The 22346-nt window shown below is 37.1% G+C and overlaps 1 protein-coding gene and 1 non-coding gene across 3 annotated transcripts in view; one reads left to right on the forward strand and one right to left on the reverse strand.

The window, feature by feature from the left end:
- Nucleotides 1-7047: 7047 nt before the first annotated feature.
- Nucleotides 7048-22346, reverse strand: part of ATP7A (ATPase copper transporting alpha) — a 137280-nt gene continuing 121981 nt past the window's right edge. For both annotated transcript variants that reach the window (XM_043895906.1, XM_043895905.1), the window contains 8 exons: nucleotides 21073-21255; nucleotides 19173-19389; nucleotides 14233-14379; nucleotides 13283-13425; nucleotides 11521-11724; nucleotides 10891-11008; nucleotides 8663-8765; nucleotides 7048-8281 (listed from right to left, as the gene is read on the reverse strand). In XM_043895906.1, the coding sequence (XP_043751841.1) occupies nucleotides 8005-8281; nucleotides 8663-8765; nucleotides 10891-11008; nucleotides 11521-11724; nucleotides 13283-13425; nucleotides 14233-14379; nucleotides 19173-19389; nucleotides 21073-21255 (1392 nt within the window). In that variant the 3' untranslated portion in view covers nucleotides 7048-8004. The remainder of the gene's footprint in view (nucleotides 8282-8662; nucleotides 8766-10890; nucleotides 11009-11520; nucleotides 11725-13282; nucleotides 13426-14232; nucleotides 14380-19172; nucleotides 19390-21072; nucleotides 21256-22346) is intronic.
- LOC122690978 lies at nucleotides 10106-10212 on the forward strand. The gene has a single exon (XR_006340229.1). It is a non-coding gene; the product is annotated as a U6 spliceosomal RNA (small nuclear RNA).

Here is a 22346-nt window from a genome sequence, read left to right on the forward strand (position 1 = left end):
ACAGAAATACAGAACAGACTTTTGAACTCTGTGGGAGAATGTGAGGGTGGGATATTTCAAAAGAACAGCATGTATACTATCTATGGTGAAACAGGTCACCAGCCCAGGTGGGATGCATGAGACAAGTGCTCGGGCCTGGTGCACTGGGAAGACCCAGAGGAATCGGGTGGAGAGGGAGGTGGGAGGGGGGATCGGGATGGGGAATACGTGTAAATCTATGGCTGATTCATATCAATGTATGACAAAACCCACTGAAATGTTGTGAAGTAATTAGCCTCCAACTAATAAAAAATTAAAAAAAAAAAAACCCAAGTTCATGCAAATACCTAAACCCAAATGTTCATGAGTGTCTTATTCACAATTACCAAAAACTAGAACAACCCAAATATCCTTCAGTGGAGAAAGGAATAAGAAAACAATGCTAAGTCCACACAATGTAGTACTATTACTACAGCAAAAAAAAAAGTCATTAATATACACAATAAATTTAGTGGACCTTAAAGTTATTATGCTGAGTGAAAGTCAATCTCAAAATGTTACACAATGTATGGTTCCATTTACATGGTATTCTTGAAAAAAGTCAAAATTATAAGGACAAAGGTACATCAGTGGTTGCCAGAAGTTAGGAATGAAGGGAAAATGTGGCAAAGGGATAACATGAGTTGAGTTTTGGTGGGTAGTAGAACTCTTCTGTATACTGACTGCTGTGGTGTTTACATGTACTATAGCTTACAGAACTGTATACCAAAAGAAGGAGCCAATTTTATTATATGTTTGAAGTAAAAAAAATTAATTAATTTGGCTGCATCAGGTCTTAGCTATGGCCCATAGGCTCTTCCTTGCAGGGTGTAGGCTTCTCTCTCTAGTCGTGCCTCACAGGCTTAGTTGCCCCATGGCATGTGGGATCTTAGTTCCCTGATCAGGAATTGAACCTGCGTTCCCTGCATTGGAAGGCAGATTCTTAATCACTGGACCACCAGGGAAGTCCTAAATTTTTTTTAAACAAGAAGTTTTTAAAAACCTGGGACACAAGGTTTTTGGATGTTATTAAGTGAAGCTGTGATTCCAGGAGCTGCTATAGCCATCTTGTCTTTGATTATGTCAGTGGTAATGAACTTTGGAACTGCCCCTCTCAGGACTTCTTGCTATGTGAGATAATATATTTCCCTTATACTCAGGAGATATGGTACATATATACAATGGAATACGATTCAGCCATAAAAAGAAAAAAAGAATGAAATTACCATTTGCAGCAACATGGATGCAACTAGAGATTATCATATTAAGTGAAGTAAACAAAGACAAATATCATATGATATCACTTATATGTGAAAGCTTTAAAATACAAATGTGAATGGATAAAAAAGCTGTGGTAGATATACACAATGGAATATTACTCAGCTATTAAAAAGAATGCATTTGAATCAGTTCTAATGAGGTGGATGAAACTGGAGCCTATTATACAGAGTGAAGTAAGTCAGAAAGAAAAAAACCAATACAGTATATTAACGCATATATATGGTGTTTAGAAAGATGATAATGATGACCCTATATGCGAGACAGCAAAAGAGACACAGATGTAAAGAACAGACTTTTGGACTCTGTGGGAGAAGGCAAGGGTGGGATGATTTGAGAGATAGCATTGAAACATGTGTATTACCATATGTGAAACAGATCACTAGTCCAGGTTTGATGCATGAGACAGGGCGCTCAGGGCCAGTGCATTGGGATGACCTTGAGGGATGGGATGGGGAGGGAGGTGGGAGGGGGTTCAGGGTGGGGGACACATGCACACCCATGGCTGATTCATGTCAATGTATGGCAAAACCACTACAATATTGTAATTAGCCTTCAATTAAAATAAATAAATAAATTTTAAAAATACAAATGAACTTATTTACAGAATAGAAATAGATCCACAGACATAGAAAAAAAAATTTACAGCTACCAAAGACAACAGGGCAGAGGAGGGATAAATTAGGAATATGAGATTAATATATATACATTACTACATATAAAATAATCAACAAGGACCTACTCAATATTTTATAATAACTTATAGTGGGAAATAATCTGAAAAAGAATTGATATATGTATAACTGAATCACTGTACTGTACACTGAAACTAACACAGCATTGTAAATCAACTACCATATAAAATAAAAATTAAATTAAAGATACAAAGTTTATTGTAACCTGTTACAGCAGCAATAGGAAACTATTAAATAATACAGTCACCCAGCTGGTATGTGACAGAACTGGAATATTGCAAATAGGTCTGGTGGACTCCACAATCAATGCTCTTTCTATCACCTTGGAGATGTGGTGCTTTTAAAGAAACGGTGGATGGGACTTCCCTGGTGGTGCAGTGGGTAAGAATCCACCTGCTGATGCAGGGGAACACGGGTTTGGTCCCTGATCTGGAAGATCCCACATTCCATGGGGCAATTAAGCCTGGTGCTGCAACTACTGAGCCCACGTGCCCTAGAGCCCATGCTCTGCAACAAAAGCCACCACAATGAGAAGCACGTGCACTGCAACTAGAGAGTAGGTCCCACTTGCCACAACTGGAGAAAGCCCGCATGCAGCAACAAAGACCAGTGCAGCCAAAAATAAATAAATATTAAAGAAAAGAAACAGTGGATACAAAAGTGAAAGGTAAAAAGCTACAAGAAGGAAGAAGAGCTTAGAGCTGATTCTGTGTTCTACAATATGACCTCTTCTACATGGCCTGTTGTTTTTCATTTCAATAGTTATAAAGTTATTTGGATTTAAAATAATCTTTTCAAGTAATTGCTAATACTTCTGGCTAGATCTAAAGGTCATTAGTACTTTAGAATGAATTAATCTCAGTTTTTTATTATGTGGTGCTAATAACTGCAATGAAGAAATTGAAATTTTGATTGGGTGAGGGTGAAGCAAATAATGCTGAAGTAATGGCAGCACTTCAGTTTACAGACAGGCCTGGGGGCTTGGGGAAGGGCTTTGACAATGAAAAGCTGGGGGCCATTCGAGGGCAAGAGATACACTATGCCAAAGACTACTTTAAATTTTTCAGAGAACTGCCTGCATGGAAGTTTTCAGATTTAAATTGCATGAGATCCTATTTATACTAGCAATTTCATTTAAACCTTGTCCTCAAGAACCTTGCCTTTCACACCTTACTCATCACTCATTTCCACAACTAGTGGTCACATCTGTGAAAAGGAAGCATTAAGCAATTCACAAATTTGACTAGGGCTCACTAGCTCTAGTCAAATTTGTGAAAGCAGTAGGCCAACCTCTCTCATCTCTATTTGAATTTTAGCAGGGCCTTTAAAGCCTCCCCCAACAGAAGGTTTCTGGCTTCTTTGTTTTGCTTTGGTTTTGTCTGGAAGGTTTTGAAACCTCACTGTCTTTCTCAGAGGTCAGTCAAGGCTCCAACAGGAAAGAGGGCTAGCCAGCCAAGCAGACACCTCAGTGATTTTATTCTTCTACTTTCATTTCTAATCTTATTTTCATACCCTGAATAATCCCAAGGATTTGAGAGGGAAATAAAACTTAGTTTTTCCTTACAAATAAGTTTAAAACCCTTCCTTAACTTAAGTAAGTGTTAGGTATGGGAATATATTCTGGGTGGGATCCTCATACACACTGTTGTATAGGACTCCCCAATTGCTAGAAAAGCTTTTGTCTCCATTTAGCTCATTTAGGGTAGAAAATCTATAAAGAAAGTATTACAGGCTATGAAGGAAAGGAGGACAATTATATTCCTTTCTTTTTTTTTATTCCTTTGTTTCTTATCCTCACTAAAAGATACAGCAAGAGGAGTGAAGTCTGAAGGAAAACAGATTTCTTCCCTCTCCCTCTTAGTGAATGTGTGGTACTGCCTCCAATCCTGCCCCATGGTTGATTTAAAAAAAAAAAAAAAGGATACCTAAAACCACAAGGTAGGTTGGAACTTCTGGTAGAGGAGTTGGATGATATAACAAAATAGACACTGACCACAAGAAATCTTTTTTTTTAGAATACTATAATTGTAAAGTTGAAGGCACATCCTTGGCAGAAATATGATCAACTGCATGCTTATGGAAAAACGAACTACTGAATATCTTGACTACAGTAGATGATTATTGCACAACATTGTCCACTGACGTTTTGGGTATTAAACAATCAATGTTCAACAATGGTTAATTAAACATTTCTTTAACTAAAAGCATAAGGTTGAGACGCCTGGTTTTGGCTATAAAAGGCATTTATTATCAATGCCATTACAGAAGCTCTTTTCATTGAAGAACAAGAATTCGTGCTTTTGTACTTTATCTGGTTACCCATACCAGATAAACTTTCAGAAAGACTACAGAAAGTTAGTGTAAAAACAGCTAATAATTTGGCATGAATCTAAATTTTTTATATTTGGTAAAACAGTATTTTTATAGAAAAGAAACAAAAAAACCTAAAAGGAGTGAGTCCAGAAATGTTTTTGTTCTTATTAAAACAACCAGTAACCAGATGCCTCACCCAAAGAAAATAACAAAATAGAGTAAAATAAATACTAAGGAAAATAATTTTAAAGCAAGATCCACAAGTAATGGAAAAAATTCTCTAAGAACATACATTTTTGATTTTTAAGCTGTGTATATAAAAGATATGGACACTTAAATTTTTGGAAACATTTTTACTACAATGCAATTTTAAGTATTCTTAACAAGGAATACATCCAATAGAAGAATAACTTTTAAAAAGTTAAAGCAAAGTATAAAATTATTTGTTCGCAAGGCATCAAATCTAATACTCTAAAATGTTGATACCAAACTAGGAAAAATAACACTTCTATTGTCACAACTGACAACCATACTTCTTTAGACTATGACACTAAATAGTTATGTTTAACCTTTGAAATTTAAAAGGCATCTTTGGGTATTTAAGATAAAAGATGCCCCTTAGTTGAGTCTGAATCAGCATTGGATATGAAAACATCCTTGTTATCATCAGACTGAGGGCATGGTTGCTGAATGAATACAGAAGAGTGATGAAGGAACAACAAAAATCAAACTTCAAATATTCTAATATCAAATTCAAATATAAATCCATTTCCTTCTATATGGTAGCATGTGCATACGTGTATGATACGAGTAAACACAGATGCTTATACACACATTTATAAAGTTTGTTCTCATTAGTAAATAATTACCTAAAGCTAGTTACTAACTAAAAGCAGTGTTTTTGATCCACTCCGTATATCACCTCTCTCTTTGGTGACTACAGATGCTCTGTGAAGCTAATGGGAGCTCAGGATTGCAAGAGACTTGTGGAAGAGAATTCAAAGATAGTGACAGATATTTAAAGCAGGATTCTTTCGAAACAGCATGTTTTCTATTCCTGTACAAAAGGCTAAATTATATTCTTGATTTTTCTCAGATTATACAGGCTTTCTTCTCATTGTCCCATGACGTGCATCTCTTGGCATGTGGGGCCAAATGGACAACTCTAACACACACATGATAATAAAAGTAGTAACTGGCTATGTTCAAGTCCTTCAGAGAGATAGGAATGAGAATGAGGGGAAAGGTGTCACGTTTTTCAAAAGTCTCTATTATACATATTTTTGTATTAGCTATTTCTTCTAGAAGAAACAAGTTATGGATGATGGACCACTGGAATTAAAATAAGAAACAAGTATTAAAATTCAAATTGAAAGCATGGAAGATGGCATAGGCACTGGTCTAAAAAGAGCCTGGACATACAAATTCATTCATACTTCATTAAAATTGGTTTGCTTTTCTAGATTAAAAGCACCCTCATCACATTTTAGTTCTCTTAAGATAGCTGAGATAAAAATGAGATCTTTTCCAAATCTGAAAAGTCAATGTGGAATTATATTGTAAACTTTTTGAGTTTGTATGACAGAACAAGAGAAAAAGGAAGTTGGGGAAGAAGAAACCCATCCCCTACTCCCACATGATTTGACTCTGCTCTGTAAAAACAATTTTTAATATTTATTACTGACCTCAAGGGGATATAATAACTAATATTTACTGAGTATAAATCTTATGTGCTAGGCATTGAGTTAGCAGCTTTACATGTGACAATGGGAATAGATATTAGGAACTTATGAGTTTTTTTCACTTACATATTCTGCATCTGAAATCCACCTTGCAGTTAACAAGTTAATTTAAATAGTCATACAAGTACCAGACCTCTGACCAATGTATTAACTCCCAGGTACTCACAGGGCAATTTCTAAATTTATATGCCAATGAGGAGCCCATAAATCTGCCAATCACACTAACTAGCAAGTGCAAATATTTTAAACTACAGACAAATATAATTTGGCTAAAAGGTATCACAACCTCGGGAAATTCTCATTTCTGTATTACAATTTACTATAGTTTTTTGAAAAAGCAGCTTAGTGTAATGGCATTATTTTAAAATCATTTTGAGAGATTATCTAAAACAATAAGACAATTAAAATCTATTAAATTATAAATATGTATGTAAAGTAATTAGCCTCCAACTAATAAAAATAAATGGGAAAAAACCATTAAATTATCAGCTAATGTCTTATATTCTCTCCAAAAAGGACAGATTTAGTGAATCCAGGTTTTCATTCCAATCCCAAAGAAGGGCAATGCCAAAGAATGTTCAAACTACTGCACAACTGCACTCATTTCACATGCTAGCAAAGTAATGCTCAAAATTCTCCACACCAGGCTTCAACAGTATGTGGACAGAGAACTTCCAGATGTTCAAGCTGGATTGAGAACAGGTACAGGAACCAGAGATCAAATTGCCAACATCCATTGGATCAAAGAAAAAGCAAGAGAATTCCAGAAAAACATCTACTTTTGCTTCACTGACTACACTAAGGCCTTTGACTTTGTGATCACAACAAACTGGGAAAGATTCATGGCAGGAAGAGAAGGGGACGACACAGGATGAGATGGTTGGATGATATCACCGACTTAATAGACATGAGTTTGAGCAAGCTCTGGGAGATGGTGAAGGACAGTGAAACCTGGCATGCTGCAATCTATGGGGTGGCATAGAGTTAGATGTGACTGAGTGACTGAACAAGAGCAAGCAGAACAAGGTAACTTTATGACCAGTATATGCTAAAGATGGTAGTGTCAATCTTTGAAAAAAAAATCAATTGTAGAAGTGGCACAAAATCTTAAGTTCCTGAACTGAGGCTGACAGACAATAAGAACTTATAGCTGAACTCAGCAGGAGTGAACTGAAAGATTACACAGAGCTAGGAAGTCACTGAAGGAAGAATCGGATGCATTTTTTATAGCAGTGGAAAGATGGGAAGCAGGGAACTATATAGGCCCTTAAGGTCTTTGAGCTACAAGATAAAGAAACAAAGGTGGTACTGGAAAATTTGTCAGTTACTTTTGTCAATGAGAAACTATTTACACTTAGCTCACTTGAAAGAACATAACAAAAGTTAAACACACTAGGGCATCTAAGAAAGCAACCGCAAAGACCAAGATGCAGGGAGAATAAGAGGGGAAAAAAGCCTGTAATAAATAAGGCACGTCTATTTTTAAACAATTTCTACTCTTTTTCTTCAAAAACTAGATGTTTTATACAGTGCTTTGAAAGCCACTGCTCCCCAATCTGGCAGGCAGGGAGAAGGGCTCAAGAATCTCAAGATTATGCACCTAAATTTTACAATGTTTAATTATCTTTCCTTGAACTTTTAGTCAAATAAAAAATTATTTATGATTTCAGCAGCAATTCAGCATCTTCAGCTGTAGGACTTGTAAACCTCACTGCTCTACTTTATCTGTTGCTAGTGAAAACAAAAAATACTGGAATTTCATTTTCAATAAAGCTAGGTTCTGAGCTGATGCCCTGAAAAAGATATTTTTGCCATCAGACAAATGCAATTCAAATAGGTTCCCTAACATGAGAGCATGAGACCAACATAAAGCCTTGCAATATTTTAAAAAGCTAAGGTGATCAGGAACACTGTGTCAGTGCAGGACAACATCATCTAGCAGCATTCTCTGTGGCCTGTTACAACGCACTGTCATCATCTTCCCTGCAGTCTCCGACCAGGAGTGAGTGCTTGTCAGGTTCACTGGTACCAACGCTGTTTAGTGATCGTTTATCAGACAGTAGTGAATTTATGGAAGCTCTGCTGTAATTAACAATTCGGTCCAGCAAACCCAGTTTAGGAGAATTTCTTGAGGTATCATCTATTCCAACATGAACACTTATTTCTGAAGGACTTTTCTGTCCCATTTGGTTTCGGGCACGTAGTTCATAATTCTCATAAGTTGGTTTCCTGTAACTGGAAAGATGCAAAAGTATACTAATTTGAAATAATCAAATGTGAACCAGGCACTTGTTACATTCAAAAATGAAAAGAGATTTGGATAGTGTGAAATGTATAAAGGTGGTCCCTGCTAGGAAGTTAGCTCAGAAGGAGTTGTGTGAGGTCACATGATCAGAAATCCTACTTCTCAGAGCCAGTGCACTAGATTTTACACCCCTCAGTGCCTGTGGTTGCTCTGTATAGACTACGCAAGGTGATAATTACATAAAGTTAATATTTATTATTAAAAACAGTTTGGGCTTATCATTAATCAATACAAGAAAAAAACCTATTAAGACTGACTATGGGTGATAAAAGGAATACAAAAGAGAAGCGTGAGCAAGCCATCATACTTACAGTTTGAGGAAGAGTGAAGAAAGTACTACTGAAACAGATGAAGCAGCCATTGCAGCAGATCCCATCCAGGGCTGCAAAACCAAACCAATGGGCATAAAAACTCCTAGGAAATAAGTTTGGATTAATTAGAGCAGATAGTACTAAAAACATTACCAATGTGTTCCTAATACATATATACAAATCATTTTCTTGCTCAATATTTAATCAGCAATTTATCCTCCTGTTGGTATAGATTTATGTCATTGCCAATTTTTCACTAACACAGTGTTGCTGTGAACATTCTTGTACATGTCTCCCTGTGTACGTTTAAGAACTTCCCTAGGGTACATACCTAGAGGTGAAACAGCTGGATTATAACATGGGCACACCTTCAACTTTAGGTAGATGCTTCTCAGTTGTTCTCCAAAGTGGCTATACCAGATCACAAACGCTCCAATAGTGTATTAGAGTTCATATTCTACAAACTTATCTACACTTGGTTTTGATAGACATTTTAAAATTTGTTCAAATGATAGGGATGAGACAGACTTACTGTACTTGTAGTTTTTTATGTGCTAATCTGTATTTTCATACTTTTTCTACAGTAACCATATATTACTTGTATAATTTTTCAAAAATAACTTGCTCCATGAATTAATCTCCCTGGATTTTGATTGTTCTTTTACTTTGTCCTCTCTGTATCTGTGTTTCCCTGTTGATAACCAGCTTTGTAATTGTTCTCATGTTCTTCATGTTCATCTTTGGCTCTCTAACCAGAGAGAACAAAAAGAAAGTGATAACTAAAAAAAAAAAAAAAAGAAAGTGATAACTATTTTTCTTTTTTAAAAAAATTATTTAATTTTTATTTATTTTTGGCTGTGCTGGGTCTTCATTGCTGTACGTGGGCTTTCTCTAGTTGCAACAAGTGGGGGCTACTCTTCACTGCAGTGCGCGGACTTCTCACTGTGGTGGTATCAGTAGTCGAGAAGCGCAGGCTCCAATAGTTGTGGCTCACAGGCTTAGTTGCTCCACGGCATCTGGGATCTTCCCAGACCAGGGAGGATTGAACCCGTGTCCCCTGAATTGGCAGGAGGATTCTTAACCACTGGACCACCAGGGAAGTCTGGTAACTATTTTTCTCATGTTATTGTTAACACCTACCAAGCCCCTAAGTAACAGGGATGATCAGATACTTATTAAATAATTCTAACCTGCTTTTTTTGGGGTCATATTCTTTTGTTCAGTCTCTCTTTCTCTCTCTCACACACACACACCCCTGGCTCCCCAACCTAAAAAAAATGCTGTTGGTTATTAAAACATTAAGAAAATTCTCTGTATAATTCATGTCAATGTATGACAAAACCCACTGAAAAAATAAATAAATAAATAAAAGAAAATATAATTACAACAATGAAACAAGATAAAAACTGATACAGAGTAAAAAAGATCAGAAAGACATGTACAGTGCTCGCTTCAGCAGCACATATACTAAAATTGGAATGATACAGAGAAGATTAGCATGGCCCCTGCGCAAGGATGACACGCAAACTCGTGAAGCGTTCCATATTTAAAAAAAAAAAAAAAAAAGAAAGACATGTACAAACGAAAATACCAACAGTAGTTGTGTTTGGGTAGTGAGATTAAAGGTAAATTTATTCTCTTCAGCAAAAAAATAAATGACCAAGTAAATAAGTACATATGGAGAAAGAGATGAAGCAATGTGGCAAGATATATTAACTGTGAATTTAGGCGAAGGGTATACAGATTTTATTATATCATTTCCCCCCCTTATTTTTGTAGGTTTTAAAATTTCAAAATACAAAGTTGGAGGGGAAAAAAGGTAAAGTAAAATAAACCTGTCTGAAAGAGTATACATTCTAAGGCATAATGAAAATGCTGAAAATTTAAATTACTGATTTTCCCTGATAGCTCAGTTGGTAAAGAATCCGCCTGCAATGCAGGAGACCTGGGTTTGATTCCTGGGCTGGGAAGATCCCCTGGAGAAGGGAAAGGCTACCCACTCCAGTATTCTGGCCTGGAGAATTCCATGGACTGTATAGTCTATGGGGTCGCAAACAGTCGGACATGACTGAGTGACTTTCACTTTCACTTTAATATTATCTCTCACCATACCAGCAGGCTACATACAAAACTGGGCTCAAAACTAGTAAGAAGAAGACTAAAACTTCCAATATGGTAGGCATCTAATGACTTCAGGAAAAAAGCAATACAAGTTAACCATCACATACCGGCAGCTATGGGAATTCCAATCAGATTATAAATTAAAGCAAAGACAAAATTTATCCGAATCCTCTTGACTGTCTTCCTTGATAAATCAATACTTGCCACTACATCCAGAAGATCATTCTGAGAACAGAAATATTTATGATATTAGCAACAGATTCTAACTAGTAACTTGGATTTGATACCATGTATGATGAAGATGATGTGTATCTTAGGGAAATATGTGAATTAACTCAAATCTCAGATACTGCTAAAAATTTGAGTCAATCTTGGAAGAGGTTTTTTGGAATTTTTTTCCTCAGGGTTCTAAAAACACTTTCAGGGTTGTATGCTGGCACAGGGACTAAATCCCACTAAAATAACTTCAGCAAGTACTTGCTGAAGATAACTGTATTCTATGTATATTCCTAAATTTAATTCTTCATTTAGAAGCTTGTCATTCTCATTTGCTCCCCTGAATTGAGAAAGTCTGAAAGTAATTACTAAGACTTCTCATACTCCCATCTTGAATTCTCCCTTTCTCAAAGGCCAGGAGGATGGGAATTAGGACAGAATCACTGTGTTCAACATACAACATTATCTCTGACCATGCAGAGCAGTTTCACACTCCTCAAAGGTCAGGCCACCAGACTTACCCTTATCAAAACCACATCAGCTGCTTCAATGGCTACGTCTGTGCCTGTGCCAATAGCAATTCCAACATTAGCCATCGCCAGAGCTGGGGAGTCATTGATTCCGTCTCCTACCATTGCTACCTGTTTCCCCTCCTCTTGAAGTTGCTTCACCTTAGCAACCTTGTGGGAAGGTAGAACTTCAGCAAACACTTTAGTAATGCCAACCTACATGAGGAAAAACAAACTCCACTCATTTCAAGAAATATTACTGAGTACTTGAAATATAGGGCTTCCCTGGTGGTTCAGTGGTAAAGAATCTGTCTGCCAATGCAGGAGGTGCAGGTTCAATCCCTGGTCTTGCCTGGGAAATTTCATGGACAGAGAAGCTTGGTGGGCTACAGTCCATGGGGTCAAAAAGAGTCAGACATGACTGAGCGACTAAATAACAAAAACAACAAAGCCTAAAATATAACTGTTATATTTTATATAAAATATTTATTATTTTATATAGTGATTTTATATACATAACAATGATGGTTCATCATTTTATATGATGAGGCACCTTCATTTTCCACCTACCAGATGTCCAAATTTTAAAATATTAGTAACATCTAGGGATAGTAAGACTACAGGGAAATGAGCTCTCTTAGATACTGTTGGTGGGTGTGTAAACGTGTACTGTCATTTTGGAGGGCATGTACCAGCATCTATCAAAATGTGCATGTCATTCGGTTAAGGAATTCCACTCCTAGCTATATTTTGGACATACTTGTACATGTATAAAAAGATGTATGTCCAAGGATGTATATTACTGCCTTAGTTGTAACAACAAAATTTTCAAAAGCACATAAATTATTGTTTTAGGGTTAGGAGAAGGGAAAGGCTACCCACTCCAGTATTCTGGCCTGGAGAATTCCATGGACTGTATAGTTTATGGGGTCGCAAACAGGTTAAGCCAATTATGATACATTCACACCATGGAATTCAATGCAATGATGTAGAAAGAATGAAGTAACTTAATATGTTCAGACATGGACAAAGCTCCATGGACATGGACAAGGCATACATATTATTATCTGAAAGAAAGTAAACAATTTGTACAAAAATGATCCAATTTATGTTGAAAATACCAGAACTATACATCTGTATATGAACAATAAGTATACGAGAAAGTGTAAGGGGAGAGGGCTGGACAGGGAGCTTGGGAAAAGGGTGACCAACTTACTTTATATCCTTCTGTATCTTTTTATACAAGACAGTATTTATATATTACTTGCATTAGTCAATAGAAGAGGGGAGAAGGCATTTCAAAGTAGAAAAGACTAACATGAGAAAGTTTTAGAGGAAAGGCAAATGTGGGGGATCAGTAGCAGGAAAATGCTATGGAAGAGATGTTTCGTTCTATCAGTGGTATCCAGGATGGACTAGAAAGGGCCATGCGTGGAGCTACTGCTGTACTTTAGGCATGAGAAGTTGAGAGCCTAGCTTAGGCTGGCAGCACTGGTAGAGACTACGAGCAACATTTCAAAGGAAGCATCAACAGAAACTGTGTACAATGTCACTAAGCATCTCATGAACTAAGCAAATAGCTTTTTACTTCCAGAAAAAAGTGCAAAGTCCTTCCTGCACAGGCAGTATGCCAATTCTTTTTTAAGGAACTCAGGGATAATGAAAATAATAGGTAGTACGAATTCTTTAGCACCTGAAGGCAAGAAAGAAAATGTACATGAAGAGTTAGAAGTTAACACATACTCCCACCCCAACTACTAAGTAAATCCATTACCTGAGAAGCAATAGATCTAGCTGTTTTACTGTTGTCTCCAGTCATCAGAACAACTTCTAAGCCCATAGATTTCAGAATATGGACAGCCAGTTCTGCTTCAGGCTTCACTGTATCAGCAATAGCTATCAAACCACACAGCTCATCTAATACAGGAGCACCAGAAAATAGAATTTGGAATATGGTGAAAGCAGAATAATATTCTGACTTAAAATTTCAGAAAGAAATGATTTTTGTTAAACAAAGTTGTTCAGGGCTTAGCTTAACTCAAAATACCCCCAAGACCACACAACCCCACAGTAAGCCTCTATTCTTGGTTGTGAAAATACCACAAACCCCACAGTAACCCCACAGTAAGCCTCTATTCTTGGTTGTGAAAATTTCAGTGACGTAGGGGTTACTAATGAAGGTAATAATAGGAAAATGAAAATAAACTTTACTGGATACTAAAAGACTTACTTTCTTCCTTTAGAGAAGTATTGCCAAGAGCTCCAAACACCAGCTAATTTAAAGGCAAATGAAACTGAAACCCAATACTTTCTTCCTTTCAAAGGTGAAGGGGTGGATAAAAACAAAACTGGCATTTTATACTGGGGAGAAAAATCACTGCAAGTAGCTATTTTATTTCAAAAATGAAAGTAAATGGTATTTTCTGCTTTTCCCTGGACCTAAAAAGGCCATGGTAAGATACTGCCTTCATACTTAGCAAAGATTATAAATGTTAACTAATTAATCTCACAGCTACAAACTTGCTCTAAGAAATAATTTAATAAAAGCCAGGCAAACACAAGAGCATTTTAAATTAATCAGTAACAATTATGTATTGCTAACATTTTTATTTTGCATTCAAGATGCTTTTGAATAACCCTCATAGTTCAGATGTCTCTCAAAAATACACAGAAAACAACTGAGATCACAACACTGAGTCACAGTGTGCTTAAGGAAAACCTTACCATCAACTGCTACCAGTACAGCAGTCCGACCTCTTCTCTCGTGTTCAGCCATGGAATCATTTACACTGTTATTAATGGCAAGACCATTTCTAATCATCCACTCCCGGTTGCCAATGAGAACTTTGTACTGCTGAGCATTAAGAGCATCTGAAAGAAAGTACAGAAAAAACATTTAGTGAACTTGTTTAATATTTATAGCAACCCTTTAGGGACATTCTTCCTCTCTAACCTTGCAGTTACTACATTGGTTTTTTTTTGGTAGAATATAGTCTATGACAGTGATTTCCAAATATTCAAGGAACATACTCTGCTCTTCTATGCCTCTGGACCTTTGCACATGTTGCTGCCTCCACCTGGAGGTCCTCATCTCTCCTCTCCAAATACCAAATTGCATCATATTCCTTAAAAGCTAGTTCAAGCATTACTTTCTTGGTGATGCTTTCCATTCAACATTTCCTTATGATCTTCCATGGCAACTGAAGAAAGTTAAAAATATTTAGTGTACATCAGTACAACCATCAATGGTTAGATAAGAACACAGATCTACAGTGATATCTTACTAACTTTAAGTGGGCCCTTAGTGCTTTCTGGCAATTTTACTGTATTTCCCTAGTCCATTCATTCTCCATTCCTTCTAGATGGCTATTTTATACCTTTTCTTCTCCCATTCTCATACCAGATGATGATGTGCTTCCTACTTCAGAAAGGAAATAAAAGCAATCAGAAAAGAATTTCCAGAAGCTCTCATTGCCATATATACCCAACTACCTAAACCTCTGTACATACTGATCTAGCTTCTTTTCTGTTACTATAAACAGCCCCTACTCCTATTTAAGGCCAACTTCTCCACTTGCAGAAATAGATCCCTCTCCTTTGCCTATTTCAGAACATCTCTCCAACAATTCTCTCCTCTCTCTTCTGCATCATCATATTTTCTACTTCTGCTGCACACAGTCCTATTTTTAAAAAAGAAAACAAAACAACAGATCTCATTTATCTCTCTAGCTACTGCCCCATTTCTTTGCTTCTGTTCATAGCAAAACTCCTACAAAGTGTTGTCTCTATCAGCTTCCCATTCTCCTGTGAACCTGTTCCAATAGAACTTTTGTCTCTCTTATGCCAAAGAATTGTTCATATGGTACACCAGTGATCTTTAATAACTGCAAAGGGTAATTCTTAGTCTTCATCTTACTTGCACTATTAGCATTTAACACAGTTGACCATTCTCTCCTTGAAACACTTTCTTCATTTGGCTTTTAGAGCACCACATTCTTATGAGTTACCTCCTACCACTTCTGTTTTCTTTACTGATCATTTCTCATCTCCCTGACCTCTTAATTTGTAGTGTTGCAGGGCTTAATCCTTAAACCTCTTCCCCACCAATCTACTCTCACTTGCTGATTTTTTGGGGGTGCACACCTCATGGCTTACAGAATCTTAGTTCTCTGACCAGGGATTGAACCCAGGCCCATGGCAGTCAAAGTGCCTAGTCCTAACCACTGGAATGTGTGAATACTCAGTTGCTTCAGTCATGTCTGACTCTTTGAGACCCCACGAACTGTAGTCCACCAGGCTCCTCTGTCCATGGGATTCTCCAGGCAATACTGGAGTCGGTTGCCATGCCCTCCTCTAGGAGATCTTCCTGACCCAGGGATCGAACCCATATCTCCTGCATTGCAGGCAGATTCTTTACTGCTGAGCCACTGTGGAAGCCCCCTAACCACTGGACCACCGGGGAATTCCCAACTCTTGAAGATTTTATGCAGTCTCATCACTTTAAAGACCATCTATATCAGCACTGTCTGACAGAACTTTCTGTGATGACAGAAATGTTCTACATCTGCTGTTAATACAGTAGCCACTAACAACATGAAGCTATTGAGCACTGAAATATGACTAGCATGGCTGAAGGGCTGAGTTTTAAACTAAATTTTAATTAAATAGTCACATGTAACTAGTGGCTACCACACTGGACAGCCCAGATCTATAAGTGGATGACTCCCAAGTCTACAGACTTGTACAGCCACCTGCCTCCTTGATAGAACATTTACACATCTCCATTTGAATACCTAACAGGCACTCAAACTTAACATGTCAAAAACTGAACTACTAATCACTTTTCCTCAACATTACCTCTCCTGCGATCTCCATCTTGTTTAAATGGTAACTCCATCCTTCTAAATTGGTTAGGCTGCAAACTTTGGCCTAATTCTTGACTCCTGCTTCTCTCATACCCCATTGCCAATATGTGAGATCTCTCAGTCATCTCTCCCTTCAAGATATATCCTGGGGAATTCCCTGGCAGCTCAGTGGTTAGGACTTCCATTGCAAGGGGGCACAGGTTTGATTCCTGGTGGAGGAACTAAGCTCCCACAAGCCACATGGTATGGTCAAAAAAAAAAAAAAGAAGATACATCTAGAATTTGACTACTTCTTACAACCTCTACTGTTATTACATTGGTCCAAGCCAACATCTTTTACCTAGATTATGGCAACAGCCCACTAACTTATCCCCTTGCTTCTGTCCTTGTCCCTACCCACAGAAACAGTGTATTTTTACCAGAGAAGCCCAAGTAATACTTTTATTAAATATTAATAATTTTAATCAAATTATTAAATTTATTAAATATTAAATTTTATTAATAATTTATTAAATATTAAAATATTAAGTCAGCTTCTGTCACTCCTATGCTCAAAACTCTCCAATGGTTTTCCACCTCAGAGTAAAAACCAAAGTCCTTACAAAGTTCCCAATCATTTACTCTGTTCTAGCCACAGAGTTCCTCAAACTAGTCAAGCACACTCCTGACTTAAGGCTTCTGTACTTAACATTCCTCCTACCTGGAATGCTTTTGTCACAGATATTCACGTAACTTTCTTCCTCCCTCACCTCAGGTTTTTGCTCAAGCAGCACCTTCTCAATGAGGCCTACCCTGATCAGCCTATATAAAATAGCATTCCCTAGCATTCCCAATACCACTTGCTCTTCTTCATTTTCTTCATAGCACTATCCATCAGACAGACTCTATTTGCTTATTTATTTGCACACTGTCTAGTGTTCTTTCACCAGGAATGTAAACTCCATGAGATAGGGTCTTTGTCTTTGCTGATTCTTTAGTATCTTGAACAATGCTTATAAAACCTATCAGATGAACGAAATCACTATGTGTCAGTGTTTTTGATACTATGAATTCATAGACAAATAATAAAGAAATCACAACTTAGTAGAATCAGGCAGGTAAATAAAGAATTATCATGCAGTGTGCCAGATTAAGTATAGTTATGACTAAAAAGGAAGAGCAAATATCTCTGCCTATGTATGTCAGTCAGTGGAGGCTTCACTAAAGAGAGATGTGAGCTGAGTCTTCAAAGATGAGAAAATAGTAAGTAGTTCCATAAGAACGAAACACAGGGTACATGGCTGACAGTGGAAAAACACAAGACGGGTGGTGCAGGGAGGCAGGAGACATATCATGGGGAATAGATCTTGAACAAAACTCAGAGAGACTGGACCTTGTCCTGTCAGAGATGGAGAGCCTATAAAGCCAGGATCCTTAACAGATTTCCACGGAGGGGCTTAAGGATATATACAAATGTCCAAAACAGAAATTTTCTGAGTAGTGGGCATAGCTTTTATCTCATTCCTCCAAGGGTTCGTGACTCAAAAATAGGTTATAAACCACTGCAATAAAAGGTATTAGTCAGAAAGTGATATAATCAGGTTTGAACGTTAGCAAAATTACTCAAGTTCAAATGGTTGGGGAGGTGCAAGCACACTTAGGTATGTATATCTTGGTTTTGGTCAGATGGATAGACCAACAAGAAACTCGGGAAAGCGGCGTTGGCTGCAGATTCGGATTTTAGAGTGGCAGTGGAAACCCTACAGGTGGTAGAATAAGCAATAAGTATGAACGAGATTATCTAGAGAGAGTATGTAAAATCAGCAAAAGACAAAAGACCAAAACTCTGAGGACACCCAACATTTGAGAGGAGAAAAGAGCAATCAGGTGAGGATTAAAAAGAACAGCCAAATTGGTGAGAGGAGACTCCAGAGAAAGCAGGGTCATGGAATCAAGGGAGAAAAAAAAATTAGGAAAGAAGAAATGGTCAACATTGTCAAATGCCTTAGCGAAGTCATGCAGCAATGAAGACTGAAAACTGACCACTGGAGAGGGGACTAAACAAGGTCATTGGTGGACTTAAAATAGTTTCACTAGTATGGATGGGGCAGAAGCCAGACTGTGCAGTGAATTCAGCCAGCTTAGACTAGTCCTTCTAGAAGTTTGGATATTAACGAAAAGACAGACAGATGGGACAAAAATCTAGATGGGAATATAGTGATTTTGATGGGAGAAATGTTTCTATGTTTAGGAGAAGGAGCTATCACAAACAGTTGGAAAAAAAAAAGAAGCAAGGGGATATAATGTAACAGAGTGTGAGGTCCTTGAGGAATCAAGAGAGGGTGAGATCTGAAGCAAAGATAAGGGGATTCACTAGGTAAGAAGAGGCATACTTCTTTCTCTGAAAACGGAAACATTCTGGGGAAAAATAAAACTGAAAGAACACATATCTGAGAATCTTAAATTTCTGTGTGAAAAATAAGCCAGACAATTTGCTTAGAGAACTAGGGAGAAGGCCATAAGAGCTTGTGAAAGATACAAAAGGTCTGGAGCAGCTGTGGTGAGAAATAAAGACAGCTGAACTAAGATGGAAGATCATCTAGAGCTAGGGTTTATCACCTTCTACTGTAATCAAGGAGTGAAGTTGAAAAATGTTCTTCAGCAATTCAGTGAAATAATTAGAAGGCCTGTGGTGAAACTGATTTACAAGAATGAAACCATGACGCTAATCTTTGTTTCTTATATAACAGTTCAATTTATAAGGTTAGATACCTGTTAATAACTGTCCCATAATTGGTACTACAAAGAAAATTAGCTTACTTGAGAACTGAGCATCAATAATCATGGAAGACGAAGTTGATGACTGTTCATTACTCTCATCTATTTGAACCAGGGATGCATTTTTAATATTATTTTCCTCTATCTTCCAGTTATTCTTGTGTAGCAAGCCTTCGATATTGGTGACTTTACAGTTAATGCCACAGCCTGGCACAACCTGGAAATCTATGCAGGTACCCAAGGTTTCAGTGTCCAGCTCCTAACAAATAGAAACAGAAGGATTTCCTCTGCTGTTCTAACAATCCAAGGTTATCATTAGCAAGATCAAAGATTACTGTTGGTTAATTCTAAATGTTTAGATACAATCTACAGGCCTGGTTAATTCTAAATGTTTAGAATAAAACTGTCACTTATCATTGCCTATTTGACAGTGGGTTTTGATAAGGACAAAGGAACAGAGCATTGAGTATAATGTTCAAAGTTACAGGAGAACCTCATAAACCTTTTAAAAAATCCCACTCTGTAAGATTTATACCAAGTTTAGGGGAAGAAAATGTGGAAGGTTTATCAATATTCTCTGTCCTTTCCAGTAGAGATATTTAATTCTACTGTCAAGTTAGATTTTCTATTTAATACAGGGCAAAGGGTAACAAAGAACACAGCCTTTAGTTACCAGAGGGCCTCTCTATTATGATTCTGTGTCCTTAGTAAGCCAAAGAATTCTGGTGACCATCACTGTTTCCTGGCTCTTTATATCTTTGTCCTCTCCATTGTTTGATTTGGGTGTACAGAAGCCAGGTCAGTAATAGTTAATAGGTAAAAAGGAAAGAACAAATAAAGAAATGGCAACACCAATAGTGAAACTGCCACATTTTAACTGAAAAATTATGTGAGATAATTTACAAAGAACTTATACAAATCAATAAGAAAAGGTAAACAATCTTATGAAAAAAAGAGGCAACAGATACAAGCAAACAGGATATAGAAAGAAATGCAAATGGCCAATAGGCATGTGGAAAGATGCTCAACCTTATTCACAATTAAGACAATGCAAAGTAAACAGTCAACGAATAAATATTTTTTACTTACTGAATTGGAAAAAATTAAGTGTTAGTGAGAATGTGGGGGAATGTCATTCAACTTCTGGTGAAAGTATAAACTGATATACCTTTTTGTGTGGGTGTTGATAACATTTGCCATTTAAGCATTGGTAACATTCATCAAAATTTAACTGCACCTATCCTTTGATCCAGCAATTACAGTGATAGGCATTAAACATTAGAGATAAACTTGCAAAAGCTGACAAGGATGTTAACTACAGGTTTTAAGAGCCAAAAAGCCAATCATACAATGGAATATAATATAGCCATTAAAAACAATGACGCAAATCTGTATGTCCTGATAAGGAAAAAATCACAAATTTTAAAAAAAATACCAAAGACTGGTGATTGTATTATCACCTTTCTATGTAAAGTTTAAAAATAACAAATGTTGGTGTATACACTAAAAGTAGTTAACAGATGCGTACTTTTGTAAATATACTAAAAATTATTGACTTGTACACTTTACAAAGATGAACTTTAGAGTATGTGAGTTTTATCTCAATAAAGCTGTTGTTCAAAAAGCCTGTTAACAGGTTAATACTTGTTAAACTTTGGAGAGAGAAATTACAGAAAGGGGCAGGAAATGAGGCTTTCCTTTTGCATTATGTAATGCTGAACTATCTAAATTTTCCTCCCAAAAATATGTTTTATTTCTATTTTATTTCTTAGTTGACTGAGGTTATCTGTGCAGTAGGGTTACAGTTAATTTTCATTTTCATCTTTTTACTTTTCTCTATGAAGAAATTAAGACATACAAAATAAAATGAGAAAACACAAGTCTCTGTAGTTTCATACCAATTATATATGGAAATCATGAATAAACAAAGGAAAAACTGTACCTGTTTGCAGTATTTGGTTATGGCTGCTCCCAGAGGGTGTTCACTGTTACTTTCAGCAGTTCCCACAATAGCCAGGATCTTATTGCGTGATATTCTGTTACTTTCCACTAGAACCTTTACTTGATTCACTACTGGGGTTCCATGGGTAATGGTTCCAGTTTTATCAAATACCACTACCTTTACCTGTAAGAAAATCAAAATAGAACGCACTGTATGACGTGATAACTCTTAGTATCAGCATTCCAGAAATGAGAAAAAAGGTTTACTGTGACAAACACATTACTATTTTGTTTCTTAATAAGCTGACTTTGATTTAATTGGACTTAAAGGGTCTTTGGGAGACTAAAAAGAAGGGACAATAAGGGAAGAAATATCATTAGTTACACCTAATAACCCTCCCTTGCAAATGTTCAACGTGCTGCGGACATGTGTTAAATAGCTAGAACTACCTGTTAAGAGTTGACCGTTAATAGGTAACTTAGAGATGCCTCTAGTGCCTCTAGGGAAAGAAAAAGATTTTCAATACTAATGAATTTTAGATCTGTAGGGAAAAAAATTCTGGGCAGTAGGTAAATAATTATAATTGAGTAATTAATTTGAAGTGTGCACCAGCTAAAACCTTCTGGGTTGCTTTGACTTTATTGAGTCTAGACGAGAAGCTTGGCCAGAGAATATTGCTCAGGAAATCAACGAGGGGAACTCAAATCAGGCAGGAAGGAGGAATAATCTGGAATTACAGAACATAGATGCCTCACAGTAAACTCAGACAATGAACCTTGAGAAATGAATAGCTTGAGGAACCAAGATGAGAAAAGGTCAGTTCAGTTCAATCGCTCAGTCATGTCTGAATATTTGCAATCCCATGGACTGTAGCACGTCAGGCCTTCCTGTACATCATCAACTCCTGGAGCTTACTCAGACTCATGTCCATTGAGTTGGTGATGCCATTCAACCACCTCATCCTCTCTCATCCCCTTCTCCTCCCGCCTTCAATCTTCCCCAGCATCAGGATATTTTCAAATGAGTCAGTTCTTCCCAAAAGGTAGCCAAACTATTGGAGTTTCAGCTTCAGCATCAGTCCTTCCAATGAACACCCAGGACTGATCTCCTTTAGGATGGACTGGTTGGATCTCCTTGCAGTCCAAGGGACTCTGAAGAGTCTTCTCCAACACCACAGTTCAAAACCATCATTCTTTGGTACTCAGCTTTCTTTATAGTCCAACTCTCACATCCATACATGACTACTGGAAAAACCATAGCTTTGACTAGATGGA

The sequence above is a fragment of the Cervus elaphus genome, chromosome X (assembly GCF_910594005.1).
Source record: "Cervus elaphus chromosome X, mCerEla1.1, whole genome shotgun sequence".
Classification (NCBI taxonomy): domain Eukaryota; kingdom Metazoa; phylum Chordata; class Mammalia; order Artiodactyla; family Cervidae; genus Cervus; species Cervus elaphus.